Source organism: Pseudopipra pipra, chromosome 14 (assembly GCF_036250125.1).
Source record: "Pseudopipra pipra isolate bDixPip1 chromosome 14, bDixPip1.hap1, whole genome shotgun sequence".
NCBI classification, from domain to species: domain Eukaryota; kingdom Metazoa; phylum Chordata; class Aves; order Passeriformes; family Pipridae; genus Pseudopipra; species Pseudopipra pipra.
The window spans coordinates 2,524,290-2,540,743 of NC_087562.1; the positions used below are offsets into that span (position 1 = coordinate 2,524,290).

Below are 16,454 nucleotides of genomic sequence, written 5' to 3' on the forward strand. Positions count from 1 at the left end.
GTGACACTGGTAAGATTTTCCTACCAGTCCCAATTCTCTCCCTCTCCTTGGTGGCTGCAGTGTTCTCTTACCTGTAAACAATGACAGCCCGTTGGGAGAAGCATGTAAAGCAACAAAACTGAGATGCAATAACAGAATCCCTACGAGGCACACATGACACACTCTTACTGGCCCCTGGGATGACAGCAGGCATGCTCCAAGCTGCATTAGGGGTGCAAACAGCTGCCCATATAGGGATGTTGGGACTCAGGCCAGTTTCTGACTTTGGTTACAGTGTCCTCTCCTACAGCTACAGCTCTGTGCCACCCTGAAGGCCTGGACTGGTTCAGCTGCAGATGGATTGTTTAATACACGTGCTAATTACCTGGGCATAGAAGCATCCGTGACAGAAGTGCTACTCATGGCTGTGACTGCAGTCAGGGAACTGGCACTGCTGCCTGGAGAGACAGTGATCTGTAAGGAAATACACAGTGGTCAGGAGGGGACAGAGCCCAACAGCAGAACTGAACCTGAGAATGCTGGCTCCAGAAAAACACCTGAAGAGTCTTTGGTGAAGAGAGCATAGAAAAAAAATAAGTCTGAGCACTGCTAAGGTGCTCAGGTGCTGGTTGAAGGCAAGTCCCAAAACATCCTCATCACACGAACCATGGCTGCTTTTATTGAGGAACTGCTCCCCCCAAACAAAGTGGCATTCTGGTGTGAGCTCACCAGTGCCGAGGCAGAGGGCTTATGGCAGAGAGTGGGGGTACTCCACGTGGGGTCTCACGAGTCTGAACAGCCCCAAACCTGATCATTTCAGATGTGCATTTCCACAGGATGTGCAGGCATATTTTCTTCCATTACAGTTATATCATAACCCCAAACAACATGTGTAAACAGTAAGAGCAGTCTCCCAGCTTAGATACAGCTTTTAGCAAACCCGTATTTCCACACAGCACAGCTACATCAGCAGTTCTGCACCTAAACAGCACTTGCAACACAAGCTTAGGCCAGCTTAGCATTTCAGATGTGCCAACATGCCTCTACTCAGTCTGGTTACACGCAGAGAGAGTTTCCTGTGTGCTCTGCATTCAGCCAGCAGAGCCCACCAGAGTCATTACAGCCTAGAAAGAGTGCCCAGAAGTACCAAAATCCAGCCCCATCCCTTGCACCACCATAACAGTGTTGATCTCTGGTTACCTGTTGAAGAGAAGTACTTGGTGTCATGAATGCATCTGGAGTCATCAGCTTGGGCTTGGCATCGTTTGAGAGGGAAAGGAAGTCTGCTGGCACAGGCAGGTCAGCAATACGCCGCAGGTCTGGTTGAGAGCCGTGCACTGATTCTTTTTCAGATCCCAGCCCTTCTGTGCTCAGATCAGCCATATGGTCTGGAAAGGCTTCCAAGGGAAAGAGACAAACCGATTTACAGGAACTTCCCCCCAAAACTAAAGCTTTAATTCCACAAAGTATGAACTTCTGCCATTGCACGCCGTGCTCGATTCCAAAAAGAACAAGCAAAAACCCCACAACATCCCAATCAAAGCTTAGGGCAAAGTAAATCCTGTGTTATGCTTACTCTTCATATGCTGGAGTGGATTTTATCAGGCTTTGATAATAAAATATCCAGGCTTCCTTTCTTCCCTAAATGCAAGCCCAGTTTAACAGCCACATCCCAGAATGGTGAATGAGCTGAAAGAGCACACCACAGACAGCCCAGACCCCTCTACTCCCAGAGCTCTGCTGTCACTCCAATCTCTTCCACCTGACAAGAGACAAACCTCAAGTTTCCTGCACAAGTGCCAAATCACCTAGGAAGGTGAACTCAAGCATGCACAAAGCATTAGCACTCCTGGTCTAACATATCCCAAGCTCCAGACTCACACTGGGATCTAACCAACTTCCTGCTTCACTGCTAGTCCATATTCAGAACCCTTTATTTAATTACACCACTCTAGTACAAAGAGACACCCAAAACTGCCCTTCTGCTGCCCCCTGCCAACAACCCTCAAAGGCTCAGCAACACTGAAGATCAATTTAACACACATGCTCACCAAATTCTTCATGGGAGCCATGGGAAGGCATGGGTGCACTCGTGTCAGGGCTATGAAGAGGCTGGAATCTAATCTGCACATCCTGTAGGGCCCTGAAAAGAAACAGGCATCTCTGATCAGCTTATGAATCATCAAGAGAAGCCTCTGAAGATTTCTCTTCACTGAACTGATTCCCTTGGAAAATGCTTCAGTGTTTTCTGCCTGCCACAGAAGGAGCAGAAGCTGATCCTCACTGAGCCACGTCACGCAGGGTATTTGAGAGACCTTTTCCAGGATTTGTACATGAGCACAACTCTTAAGCCACTGTGTACTCACGGCCACAAAAACACTAGCTTGCCACAGCATCATTCAGGGCTCCCTCCTGGTAAAGGCCATACACCCCACAACTAGAAGTTTCTATGGGTCCAAGTAGCTTTTGTTATGAGCAAAAGGATTTAAGTAAGTTAAAGTTCTTCAGGTCAGTGCAGGGTTAGGACAACCACAGACAGCTGCCCATGGGAGCTGCCACACATACTCACTTGGTGTGCACACAGAAGAGTTTGATCAGCACGCCTGCTGCTGATTCAACAGCCCCAGTGCCCGGAGAACCTTCTGGAAGGGTGACAAAGGTAAAAAGTGAAGTTGGATGGTAACTACAAAGTACTACAAAAACATCACAGCAGGATGAACAAGCAGCAGACAACCAGCACGACACAGATTCTCTTTATCAAAGAAATCCTGATCACACAGAAACCAAGTTTTCTTTGTCACTTACCTACACTCAAGTTGTCGTTCTCCTCCTCTGCTGGGAGCACCTCCGTGTGCCTCAACCGGCAGCGGCTCACGGCCTGGATGCCAAAGCTCAGCACTGGGTGGGTAAGGAGGAACTCGGAGATGGAGCTGAAATAAGCCTTGCCCTCCTCTTGGTTCTGCATCAGCTCCATCACGTACAAGACCTGGAAGAATCAGAAGGGGTAAGTCACTGGGCTTCCAGAGCAGTGTATGTGTGAGGGCTCCAAAGCCAAACATCTGAACTAGATTTGGAACAAGGAAAATAATGGGAGAAATAAAGCCTGGGCTGTTGAAATTTGAACCCAGGGAACCACACTCTTATCTGAGTCAATGTCGATCAGGAACTCAATCCTACTGTGCCAGACACAGGTATCTCCAAATGAGAGTTTTATAGAGGGTGAGAAATAATCCCCAAGGATTCCCAGGATTAATCAGCTGAATTGTTACCTTTTGTCAGTTTATGACAAAATAGCTGAGACCAACCTCTGCATTTTCAACCACTAACATGCAAATCCCAACCTAGGCAGCAGCAGCAGTCACACAGAAGGCCAATTCTCCTTCAGTCACCGTAACTCACACAGCCAGCAATGAAAGGAACCACTTACTTTCCTCCGCACATCGCTCAGTATCAGATATTCAGCAGAGAGGTCCAGACAGACTTTCAGGCTGGGAGGAGTACTCATGGAGCTGAAGATGTCAGGAGAAAAGCTAGATCCACAGACAAGAGGGAAGGGGTACAGAAAGTAAGGTAGATCAGATGATCAGAATGAGTGCTATGAAACTGCATAGTTAAAAAAAAACCTTAACAATATCTTGAGGAGTTTACAGCCATACTACAGTGCAACCACCTGCTAGAACACAAACACCACTGCTGAAATCAGTGCTGATTTCAGCTAAGAGAGCAGCAGGGAGATCACACAGTAGGATCTAGTTATGGATCCTGGACATTTAAATGAAAGGTGACAGTTTGTTGTTACTTAACATGTTCCACATTCATAGGAGTATGACAGTCAACGCTACAGATTTAAAAACAAAAATCCACCAAATCAAAATAACCCTGTCACAGGTTTTGGACCTTCTGTAGTATAAGGTGGAAAAAGCAGCACTCAGCTGTATGTCATATTCATCTCACTTTAAGAGGGCAAATCAGAAGTGGCCTTAAGCATGTGTGTGATCAGACAGGCCGTGATCCACCATCACAAAAATAAAATCAGGGACCATAAGCTGAGTGAAGGGATGGACTAAAACACAATTTGAACTTCTGGACCCACATGGCTCAGCAAATAAGCCATGGAAAACTGCTTAAGTTCTATCAATATAGCAGCTCCTCATGCATTTAAATGAAAACAAAGTATTAATAGGAAAAGATCTAGATTGGCTATTGAATATCAAGAATTAAAAAACCCCAAACATTCAAGGTGTGCAGTTTTGGAATGCCTCTCCTCATGCTACAGGTCTACAGAACAAGGCAAAGACAACAGGTCTCAGTAACACCCAGGATAAAAGGATCAACTTCATGGCCTTGCCAAAGCTTGACCTGACAGTGGCACAGCCCTGAGAGCTTTCAATGACAGGTCAGAATGGCAAAGGAGGAGGCTCAAAATGGGGCTAGAGTCTCATCAGAGTCTCCATCAGAGATCAAGAATCACCTTTGCAAAGTAAGTATACCTGAAAATTAAAAGCTTTGTAACGATCCCAAATCCACCCCTTCAGGAGAGTCAGCGCCTCAACACGTACCGGACAGTCTGCAGGCAGGTCCAGGACACAGTGCACCACATCTTCAGTTCTCTGTTCTGATCAGCTCCTGTGATGAGAAACCTCCAGAAGGGAACCCTGCAGGTACAACACATCCAAGTTCTCTTAAAGAAGATCTGATCCTTCCCATAAGGACATTTTACAGAAAAGCTCCTCACAAGCCCATAGCTGATTTTGCCCAACTGTGTCTTAAAGTTCCCAGAAGATGAAGATTAGAAACCACTATAGTTCTCAAGAACCTTAAGGCCACAACTGACTGAAGAAAGAATAAAAATAAAAGCTGTATTTTCATCAGCTGCAGTAGAATTTCAGAAGATTAACAGGCCAGTTAAGACTGACCATACCACAAACCTGAGAGGATTCATCAATTTAGAATTTTCATTGTTTCCATGGAATTGGCACTAGGAATAAGGTCACTTCAGGCTGTGCTTCAGATCCTTATTTATTTCTCCATCACTAGAAAACTGACTACAAAGAGGACACGACTTGCTTCTGCTACCAAGCTAAATTTTTACAAGTATGATTCAGTTACAAGGAACAAAGGCAGAGTTAGAAGATGCTGCTGAACTTTAATACTCCAAGTACAGGATTGTGGACTTACTCTGGGTCCTGTTTTTTATGGTTGTCACAAAAGAGCAGGCAGGAAAGAGGTCTGCCATCATGGGGTTTCCACTCGTGAAGACACCTGGGAAAGAATCAGAGAAAACATCCAAGTGTGCAGGGAGTGGTTAAATGAGGAAGAAGCAGGGTCTGAACACACAACTCCTCAGATGGCACTAAGTCAGCACCCACCAAGCATTACTGACTTGTAGCTCTTTACAGGCTTATATAAAACAAGGAGATCACAGCCCATGCAGGCATATACTGTGACCAATGAACAAACAAAATCCCATGTTGCCATTTGGTCTGGTGCCTTATCAAGGGTACAGTACAAAAAGAAGTCAACATTGAGAGGAACAGCTCAGAGCAGCTTCCTGCATTTACAAGGACAGTGCAAAGCACAGAACTCCTGTTTCCAGACCCAGCTCTCTGCTTTTTCCATAAGCCTATGATGCTCAGTGATACCATTCTTCAGCAACAAATTACTTTACAAACATTTATCCCGTATTTTTATAATGTCCTGAGAATTCTCCCAGAGAAAATGCTGCTGCTTCAAGAATCCTTTATTTTCCAGTTCTCCTTACCTTGGCTCGTCTTGTCCCTCAATATAGATCTGCCAGAATTTTACAAAACCATCATGGCTTGCAGTGGCCAACACAGTTCCATCTGGAGAAAGTGCTCCCTCGCTCAAGCACTACACAGAGGGGGAAAAGAGACAATTTTATACTTTTTTTATTTGACAGAAATTTCAAATTCAAGTACAACGGATTGTGCTGCCACTGTTCTGTTATTCATGTTACAAACAGAGTTCATTTTGGTTTGGGATCTTCTGGCTTTTCACAATCACAATTGTTTCACAACTGTTTTTTTTACAGCCAACTGTCCTAAGAACTGAGACACTATAACCCAAAGAAAACCTCAGTGATTGCTTGCAATCACCTATGTGATGGCAGTAAAGAAAACAAAACAGGTTTGTACCGTGCTGTGGCCTTTCACCACGATGAAGCCTTCTTTGATATCGGGCACTTCCACCGGCCAGGAGCTGTTGTTTGTTCGGATGATGTCCAGATCCCACACCTCTGCCTGGAAAACAAACATGGAGGCACACAGGTTTAGTTTTACAACCACTGGTCTGTTCCCGGATCCTTATCTTATATCCTGATGTACCAACCCAATGGTTAGTATGTGACATAAACCTTCCTGTTTCCACTCAGTTGGGCCACTGGATGCTTTCCTGGCACCCAGCTGTACACAAGTACAGGGAATTGCTCTGCTCTCGGCAGTTGTAGCTGCTGCCCACCAACCCACCCCAGGTACTGGCTCAGCCTGAACAGATGAGTGATGCCTCTTGCCCTCCACACTGTTTTTAGTGGTCCTTGCTATTTGATGGTGAGCAGAGGTTATTCTGTCCATTCTCCCAAGGCCCAGAGAATGATCAGCATGACCTCTCCTCGGAAGAGAGCAATCCCACATCTCACTACAGGGGGATTCCCCATGGTGGGAACCTTTACAGCTCTAACCAAACCAGCTCTTTCCCCCATTAAATTCTCTTCCTCCCCTAATAATTAGGGACAGCGTTTCAAAGGTAGGGTTCCTTACCCTGTCCTCATGCAACAGCGCCAACGTCTGACTTCCCTCTTCCCCGCTCTCCTCGTTATCATCCGGGATGAAAGGGCACCAGATGATTCTTCGGAAGGTGTTCAGTGGGGTGTTGTCAGGTCGCTTGATGTTCACCAAGATCTCCTCTCTGATCACCAGGGTTAAGAAATGTAACCTTCTGGCTGTGTTACCAATGCCCAGCAATAACCTGCCCAGGCTTGGTCCTCTGTTAAATGCTATCAAACCTCAAGATTTTTCGGACCATTGATTCCAAAAGAAACCAGGTAGAAGGATTCTGCTGAGAAAGCAGCCAAGCTAGCATTTCCTCACTGGTAGAAGAGCTTAAGCTTATGAAAGTTCATGGATTCTCACAATCTTCTCTTGCAGGCTGCAGACAGTGACAGGTTAAGCACAACAGGGGCACACAGCCACATGTGAACGTGCATCCACAGGACTCCTGATGATTAAATGACTTGTCTCAGCATTGCAACACTACCACAGAGAGACAGGGGAGCTGCCATGTTGCCCCCAGCTGAGTGCTCTAGTCCATCACTACAAATCAGATCTTAACTACAACCACCTTTGCTCCAGTTGTTTTTGGAATGATGGTACATAATTAAAATTAAGAATCTACAACTTAACAGATCTCATGTGCTTCCCAAAAGTACTAACCAGTCACTCCTAGCAATTAAAAGGAAAATATTCAGGGCAATGAACACTGAAAATAAGTTTCAGGACCACCAAAAAAAGGATGACATGTTTAGAAGGATAGTAAGTGGGAGGGAAGTATTACATGCTCTTCCTCAGAGAAGTAATTCAGGAAAAAAGCTAGAACCAGACAAGACAAACCTCTGTCACAGAGTCGAGGTGACAGTGCCCACGTGCAAGGCCAGCCAGTACAGACTGACACTTCTCACTGCCTGCTTTTGCCTGGACCAGGAGCGCTGATGTGCTAGAATTTCAAGGTACATGCAATTTCAAGTGACAATTGTGCTGAATACAGACAAAAGTTGACTGATCTGATACTCTGGAAGGGGCAGAACTATCGACCTCCCCACTGCTGTTCTGCAAAGGCTACAAACCAAACTGTGATGCGAGGCTGCGTTGGCATCTGACCGTGGCACACAGACCCGCACGAGGCCTATTTGTGCAGGATACTGGATTTTTTCTTTATCCATGGCCAGGCGCCAGACAAAGAGGTTGCCAGCCTCGTCCAGGCACGCCAGCTGGTTGGAGTTGAGGTGGGCAAAAGCCAGGTCTGCCACACCACCAGTGAACCCCTTCAGCAAGGTCCGCTCCGCGGTGCTGACGCTCAGCACCCGCACCATCGCCGAGCCATTGCTGGCAGCTGCAGGAAGGACAGAGGGAGAAGTCACCATTTATGTCTCTGGTTTCCCTGCATAACTCTCATAAATCCCTCATAATTCTATAGGCTTCTCATAATTCACAGGACTATCACCCCGAGCTCGCCAAACCTCCAAGGCTGACCTCCAGTGACAGTGAATTAATTTTATTTGCAATTTAATTTTCAGGAGTCACCGACAGGCAGGTAGCTCAGATATATGTTTTGCAAGGGGAATGTAAAAAAGCATAAACATCCACCTGGCAAAAAGCACTGCTTTTTGGCTTGCATGACTGAAAAGAATGTGTTTCAGAACATGTGTACACCAAGCAAAGTTTCCAGCTTTCCCTTTTCAGACACATATCACTATGAAGCAGGTAGTCTTATGGAGATCATGGTGCTTCCAGTTCTTGCTGCCCATGCCAGTCCCAGCAGACCACTCAGCTTCCCACAGTGCTACTGCACCCAAGCTTTAACATTTAAAAAAAAAACAGTGGGACATCCTTAAGCTACTCTAAAATAACCTCAGCTAGGAAAAAAATATAAGAGCAGAGTAGGAGATTTCTTAAAAGATCAGACAAACCTATGGGTGCTGGAACTAAGAAGAAAGAGCTGATGGAGCCTCACACACTCTGTACTTATGTGATAGCAGAAAGAGATACTGCAGATGACTAAGTGTTCATTTCATAGAATTGTTAGGGTTGGAAAAGACCTTTAAGATCAGTAAGTCCAACCATCAACCTTGCATCACCACCATGTTCACCACTAAACCACATCCCCAAGATCCATATCTACAGGTTTTTTGAATGCTTCAAGGGATGGTGACTCTACCACCTCCCTGGGCAGTCTGTTCTAATGCTTTACAACCCTTTCAGAGAAAAAAAAATTTACTAATATCCAATCTAAACTCCCCTGGCACAGCTTGAGGCCATTTGCTCTCATCCTGTCACTCTCTTTCCTATATGTTGTGAAACAATCTTTCCCTGTGTTGTTGTTCTGCTTTTCTCTCCCTCCTGCACAAAACACTGTGTCTGCCTTGCTCTTTGGATCCTCTAAATTTAGCCTTAAACTCAATTCTAAATTTATGCAAGCAAATCCATCACAAACATTTATCTGCTCAAATTACCACGGGGCTGTTTCTGTGCTTAGCTTAGTTTCTGAAGCTTGTTTGCTGCAGAAATACTTAATTAGAGGAGGAATCTGAACATCAGCTGTCCAGTGAAACCAGTGTAGTCCCTCAACTTTTCCTCCATCCCCACCAAGTTCTTTTATTTCTAACTCTGCTGCATAACCAACTCTTCTCTTCACCTTCATTTATATTCCCTCTATGACAGCACCCTGACCTGGGGATTGCAAGGTATGTTTCAATTATTGCCAGTTACATTCCTCTGATGCAAACTTTGCCTCTTTTAGAGATACACAGATGCAAAAGAATACAAATCATGTCCAAGACAAGAAGGTATCTCACCTCTAATTGCATAAGCCAGGTAAGAGTTTGAAACCGCTATCAGATTGCCATAATAGTATTTCTGCTCCCAGTCATATCTAGCAACAGGTTGTATTTTCACCTGCTCAGAAGAAAGAAAACAAAACATGAGAAATGTCTGGAATTAACTCTTTCTTGGAACAAACCTGTCAAACATACAATTTCCTCTAGGGAAGACCTATAATGCTTAATTTGATACTGTCATGGTTTAAGACCAGCCAGCAACCAGGACTCTCAGTCCCAAACCAGCACAGATAACCATTGTCACTGAGCAAAGAATCAGGAGCTACTATGGAAGTTATGCCAGTGATCCTGCCTTTCACTTTTATCTTCAGTATTATCTATGAAAAACAGTTAACATGGTGCAGTATTAATTTATTATCTTTGTGGTCCCTTAATTCACTGCACACTAAGGAACAAATGGAATGGAAGATGAAAAAACACACAATGGAAAATTAAGGAACAATATGGGAAAGGGCTGAGAGGATCAAGACCAGAGTTCTCTCTCCTAGTTATGAGCATTTGTTCTGAGTATGGATTAGTACTCTGCTTAGCACTAGTTCTAATCTCAGCATATTGGTTCTTGCAGCTCTGACCTGCTGGCCAGAGCCCTCAGCATGACTGACACCAGCAAACCAGCAAGGGAAATACTCCCTTCAGGGTCCAGGGACGAAACAGTCAGCAGAAAAAGCTTGTTTGTGAAGAAAGGACATGTTCCCAGGAACCTACAGCTTTGATCATGGACTTATTCCTGAAAATTAGAAGATAACTTGGCCAGACTCCGGAATAACAGGAACAATCTACTACAAGATACTGCTCCAGCTTTTTTCTCCCTTGTTAAACTCTTTGACAAACTTCTACCTAATTACAAGCTCCTATAGCACGAGAAAGAAGATATTAATTTCTGTTTAAAAATATGCAAGCATGAAATGATGTCACTAAGAGACAGACTATGTTTTGTCTTGCTCCTTACCTTGTTACTCCCTCTGGCCTTACTGGTGATGCTGGAATCACTGCTGGCCACTATCTCCACGTCTTTTGCTGATATCACTAAGCAAGTGGAGCTGTCATCACCAGAAAGGCAGCTTTTAAGAAAAATAAAGAGGGGGAAAAAAAAATCAGACAGGACTGACAGGTACAGAACATTTAATATTTTATGTTAAATTCATAATTTTAACAGCAACAGAGCAGTATCTGAGCATCTACGAGGTTTGAGCCGAACAACTGAAAAGAGAAACTCCTTTCAACAGACTCCCTTCCCTGTGTGTCATGGGTTTGAGAGAGCCAAACACCTGCTTTGTTCAGCTTAAAAACCTCCAGGCTTTTTGACTGGAGCACAGACCTACATTTGGTTAAAGGAGCCTTGACCCAACACTGGAAGGTGCAAAGAAACCAAAGCAAACCAGTTGAACCTCATCAACAAAACAGTGCACGCTGCTCATGGTTCTCATGGCATCATCCTCTCTCAAAACTATGCCCAGAGAACACAAGCAAAAGCTACTTACACGAGCTCTGTAACCCCTCAGGTGACTGGGGTCCCTGAAGGAGTCCAGCTGGAAATCTACAGGAGAATACCAAGTTTCAACCGGAGCCCTGCTGATTTACTTCCACCCTGACCTGCAATTTCCACCACGTAACCAGTCCTGTTTCCCCTTCTCTAAACAACTCTGCTGATATTCTTCAGTTTGGAGCTGCAAGGATGGCACACTCCATGCATCAGCCTCACAAAAGCTACAAAAGCTCTGACCAAGAGCACTGACTCACAACTGCCACCTGAACTCAACGTAAAGCTCCTTGTCAGATGCCCAGCATAAGCATCCTGGCTCACCAAAACTGAATTTTAGCTGTTTTCTATTTGCTCTCAGCATTTCTTTGACAAAACTTACATGACTTGTTTCTCCTGCAGGGCTCCTAGAGAGATGCTGCGATGCACTGGCTTGGCCAGGGAAGGTCCATCTCCGCTGCCAAGGGGATCAGACACCAGCAGCCCATTCAGGTCTCCGTTGTACGAATTCGACGGTCTCTGGTTCTCATTCACCGAACCTGGGGAAAAGCATCACCAGCTGGGCCCAACATTCATTTAAAAGAAATAACACTGCTGCTTTTTGTCAGCCTTTACTGGTCTGCTAGCTAGAATATACTGAATTGGTTGGGAAAAGTATTCTCCAAGAAGGATGTGTAAGGGATCTCCCATGTGAGAAACCCCCACACATCTGAGTGAAGTCGTAGCTTTCCTTACACAAGCAATCCCAGAAGATCAGAGAAACACCAAAGAACAGGTACAAGGAACTTACCAGGCTCAAGGAGCAAACAGTCTTGGATCAAAAAGACTAAGCTGGTAATTCAGGTTCACTGAATCAAGGGCCAGACCAAAAGGTTCTTCACAGGCCACTTCTAATCCTCAGGCCTGCAAAGAGACCTCTGAAGTCCAGCAATACACTGATCAGCTGCCATATTTGGGGCTGGCTGGAAATAATACACTTGTTACTTTCCAGAACTTGCTTCTGACTGTGAGACCTGACCTCAAAGTCCAGGTGTTCAAGTAACTTTGCTACGAAACCGTGCAGTTGTGCCTGCAGGATTCCCAAATTTTTCTCTTTGTCGAACAATCACATGGAAGTTTACAGCACTCAAGTTTTGTGTAAAGCAACCATTTGTTCAGAGCTTCAGCTGTGCTTTGAAGAGTGTTTGTGCCCTTATTTTGTGCATCTGGCCTGGCACAAGTTGCCTGGTGGCTTTAGAAGGGGACAGTTGCAACAGGGGGTCAAGGAGACTCTTCTACTTCACTAGCAGGGTAAATAGCTGAGGAGCCCCCTGCCTCTGCTCTTACACATCAGCACACCCCAGGCAAAGCCGCCTGTCTCAGCAAATCCTTGCTGGAAATTTTCACTGGTATGGAAAACCGAAATTTCGTATACTGTTGCCAGGTAACAAGTGCTGCTGAGCTCCTGCAAAATGGCTGCTCCCAGGACCAGCAGCTCCACTGTCACTGGCACACGTAACCTAAACACAACCGTGGGGAAGGAGCCTGTCCTTTGAAAGCAAGGCAAGCTTTCAGTTCCTGAACAGGCTTTAGCAGATCAGGGGGAGCACTGCTGCCTGAAAAACAACTGACACTATTTATTTGGAGAAGAACATTTAAAACTTGCCTGTTTATGACCAGTCATTACATCAACTATGCCATGGACACAAAAAGCCTGTGCAGTGACAGGGTATCCCGATGCAGGGACCATTTGGGCACTCACCTCAGTGTACCTGCACTGCATGAAGAGAAAGCAGTGGCACTCACACAGAACAAGGAAATTCAGGCCAGGGAACGTGGTCCTGTGACCACCTAACACTGGTGCTGCGCTTGCTGTTGCAAGATTGAGATGTGCCCCTTATTCCTACAGCGCATGGAGGGTGCTTGCCCAGCTGTGGCTACTTCCACTGACAGTGCTTTATCCTTTGTGACCAAAAGCAGGAGAACATTTCCTATAGGAAACGCACCCAGGCTGCCAGAGAAAGATGATACATTCTTTGCTCTGTTTGCAGCCACAGGAACACTCCACGTGTGCATCGCTGCTCCTTTATGGACAGCGGGACAGTGACGTTCACTCCACGGAGAAAAGGAAGGAGGAAACACTTCCCAGAGGCTGATGGGCACAACACTCAAGGTCAGGACTGGGCTTAGCTCAAGCACAGGTGCTGCCTGCACACAATCCTGGAGGCATAAAAGAAGGGAAGAGGCTCAGCTTTTAGTAAGAACACGAACAAAGCCAAAAGGTTAATGCAGATCTAGGCCTGAAAAGGGAAAGAAGAGTGTTTTTACTCATTACCTTTCCAAAGAGCAGGAGCAGTCAGAGATGAGACATTGAACTTGTCCTCCTCCCACCATCACCTGCACCATGGGATGCCAGTTTGTACTGAACAGAACACTTCCCTGATAAACACCACGAGCAGGGTGAGCCCACATCTGTTATCAGCAGAGATCTCTGTGTGGATTGAAGGATCCTGCCAATCTCCAGCAGGGATGCTCCTCCACAGCATGCTGGCACTGACAGTCTGTCTCCATGCTCCAGAGGGAGGTCCATGGTTTGACCATGAAGCTGCCCCTTGCTGAGGGCACAGCATGAAAAAGGGCAAGGGCTACAAAGCAATGTGTGATGTTTGCCAGAACTGTGAAGAAACTGTGTCAGAAGAGACTGGGGTAGCCAATGCAAATAACATTTTCACAATCACCAAACCCAGCAGAATCTAAAAAGTATCGTGGCAGTTGCAAACTCTTTAGAGCAGAGTGTTTCTTGTCACCCGTCTGGACAGGACCCAGAGTAACATAATTCTGCTCACAGCTACATGCACTCAGTACTGCAAAACTTCCTTCAACCTCGGGAAACAGCTACACCAGTGTCCAGTGGGCACTAAAATCTGCAAGTGAAACCCAGGGTATAACAGCAACTGGAACCAGAGAGGGCCTTGACCACAGCAACTTCATGCCAGGTAAGATTAACCCTACACACGGGATTCCCGAGGCTGCTTTTATTTTCCTTCACAAGCCTTGAAGGATCCCAGACTGTCCCTTTCCTCTGACTTCCTAAGAAGAGTTCCAGAAGCTTTCAGTTAACATGTGTATCCTTCCTCTTCACCTTATTATGTCAGTTCTTTTGAGTTTATTTGCCATTAGCCAGGCACTGATTCCTGCTGAGAACCAGCACAGGTTCCTTCTGTGGACTTTCTGCCCATTTGCTCCTTTTCCTCTCAACTGCCTTCTTAGTGCACTGGAGACGACAGAGAAGGTAAAAAGAGAATGAACAGGGAAGAAGAAAAGAAATACAACCATATTCTATCAACTCCTTGGCTTCAGCCAGCAGGAGAAGCTTCTTTCAGAGAAAGTCAAGTCACTTTTCAGCAACAACTACAACTATTTCCCAACAGTGACACATCCTTTCAGTTCAGAAAGTGAAATAAGTTGTTCCCCATCCCTGCACGGAGTTCTCCTTTCAGTCTTACAAATATAGAGTGCTGCACTGTGAGGGAAAAATGTATTTTTCTTACAAGAATTATAATCCAGGAACATTCAAGCACTCCAGAAACAATAGAAATGACTCCAAGTAATGAGAAGTTTCTCTATGGGTAGTAAAGCTAATGAAGCCGCCTTACTCCAGGCTTGCTCCATCATTCCGCGTGCCTCTGCAGCTCTCCCACAACAATCCCACACCCAACCTCTCCTCTTGGCCAAGCATAAGGCAGCACACATGGCAGTTGTTTTGGATGTAGCATATTCCTAATGACTATCAGGATACTTAAAAGCTACATTATTCCTGCTTTTCCCTCCACAGGAACACAACAGGGCTATAAATTCTTTCCTCTACCCAGAGGCTAAGATTTTTTTGCAGAGCACTCATGGTCTGGGCCTCTTCCCGACCAGGTCTGACAGAAACACTGTGGTAGGTTCCAAAAGCAATGAGAGGCTTGAAAGAGAGCTTAGGCTACAGGAGAGGGGAACACCACACTGCTGACTCCTGAGCCTGCTGCTGATGTTCTTACAGGCTGAAGGGGTCCACTGGACTCTGAACAGAGATGTATAACAGCTCAAAGCACTGGGAGAAGACTCACAACCACTTGAAGAAAGATATTTGTGATCCCATTTCACACAAAACTAAGGAGAGGGAAAAGTCTATGTAAGGGTGAACATGGCACTGATCTCAGAGCAGCCTGACAGCCCCTTCCACTGAGCCCAGTCCCCTGGGGAACACTTCAAGCACTCCCAGGAACGGGGGGGATTTGTGTCTCAGCAGAGGTCGGTGCTGTTCAGCTCCCAGTAGCAGCATCTCTCTGCCGAAAGGCGTCCAGACACCCGCCAGCAGCGAGCTCTGGGTCCGCCCCGCTCCCGCTCTGCCCAGCGCCAACACCCCCTGTCCCAGGCGGGGTCCCGGGGCCGGAAGGGGCTCCGCTCCGCTCCTCTCTTCTCCTCACCGGCCGGTCCGCCCCGCCCCGCCGGCCCCGGGCTGGCAGGAGCGGCCGCCGCCAGGGCGCCGCGGAGAAGCGGGCCGTGCCCGGCCCCAGAGCGCCCGGTGACAACCGGCGAGGCGGCGGCGCAACGGCCCAGGGGGTCCCGCGGCCCGGCCCGTGACCAGGCCTGGCCCGGCCCGGGGCCTCCGGCGCTGCCCCGGCGCCGGCCCTCACCTGCCGGCCGGTCCAGCTTGAGGATGTCCCGCAGGTGCTGCGTGGCGTCCTCGATGTCGATGCTGGAGCAGGAGGCCATGGGGCCCGGCGCGCCGCCCGCCCGCGCCGCCGACACCGCGCTGCCCGGCCCGGCCCCGCCGCCCGCGCTTCCGCCTCCGGCCCGGCCCTGAAAGCGCCGGGCGGAAACCGCCGCCCGAGTCGAGCGTTCCCGGCGCGGCGGGGCGGGGCCGGCCCGGAGCTCCCCCGCCCTCCCCGCGGGCCGGGAGCCGCCGCCGGTCGGGGACACGGCCCGGCCCCCTGAGAGCAGCGCTGCACACACCGGGCACGGCCCAGCCCCAGGGCACAGAGCACGGCCTGCCCAGGGCTGCGGGGCCGGGCACGAACGCCGGGAGGGCAGCACGGGGCTGACTGCGGGCTCCGGGACTGCTGCCAGCCCCCTGCGTTACTGGAGGCGTTTGCCTCGGTGGCATGCAACAGCTGAGAAGTAACCAGTCGCTGTTCAACGCTGAGCTAGAAGTCTCCGTTGTGAAAGGTGCTGAGAGGGAGGTGAAAAGGTGTATGACCTGCCTGCAGTCTCTGGTAAAGCTCCAGGCATTGTTCAGCTCCAGGTTCAGCCTGCAAGCATCTCCCCACCAGGCGGACACAGGATATCCACAGCCAGCAGCACCACACGCTCCATAGCCAACTCACAGTCCATAGCCAACTC

The 16,454-nt window shown here is 47.5% G+C and overlaps 1 protein-coding gene across 3 annotated transcripts in view; it reads right to left on the reverse strand.

Annotated features, from left to right (window-relative positions):
- The window catches only part of EDC4 (enhancer of mRNA decapping 4), a 31,768-nt gene extending 15,881 nt beyond the window's left edge, over nt 1–15,887 (reverse strand). For 2 of the 3 annotated variants that reach the window (XM_064670826.1, XM_064670828.1), the window contains exons 1-16: nt 15,749–15,887; nt 11,470–11,626; nt 10,557–10,668; nt 9,566–9,665; nt 7,914–8,103; nt 6,756–6,903; nt 6,135–6,239; nt 5,741–5,850; nt 5,158–5,241; nt 4,539–4,634; nt 3,407–3,509; nt 2,785–2,965; nt 2,549–2,621; nt 2,031–2,122; nt 1,180–1,376; nt 365–453 (exon numbers count right to left, since the gene is read on the reverse strand). In XM_064670826.1, the coding sequence (XP_064526896.1) occupies nt 365–453; nt 1,180–1,376; nt 2,031–2,122; nt 2,549–2,621; nt 2,785–2,965; nt 3,407–3,509; nt 4,539–4,634; nt 5,158–5,241; nt 5,741–5,850; nt 6,135–6,239; nt 6,756–6,903; nt 7,914–8,103; nt 9,566–9,665; nt 10,557–10,668; nt 11,470–11,626; nt 15,749–15,827 (1,916 nt within the window). In that variant the 5' untranslated portion in view covers nt 15,828–15,887. The remainder of the gene's footprint in view (nt 1–364; nt 454–1,179; nt 1,377–2,030; nt 2,123–2,548; nt 2,622–2,784; nt 2,966–3,406; nt 3,510–4,538; nt 4,635–5,157; nt 5,242–5,740; nt 5,851–6,134; nt 6,240–6,755; nt 6,904–7,913; nt 8,104–9,565; nt 9,666–10,556; nt 10,669–11,469; nt 11,627–15,748) is intronic. The other variant, XM_064670827.1, reaches the window with a different exon arrangement.
- Nucleotides 15,888–16,454: the final 567 nt, after the last annotated feature.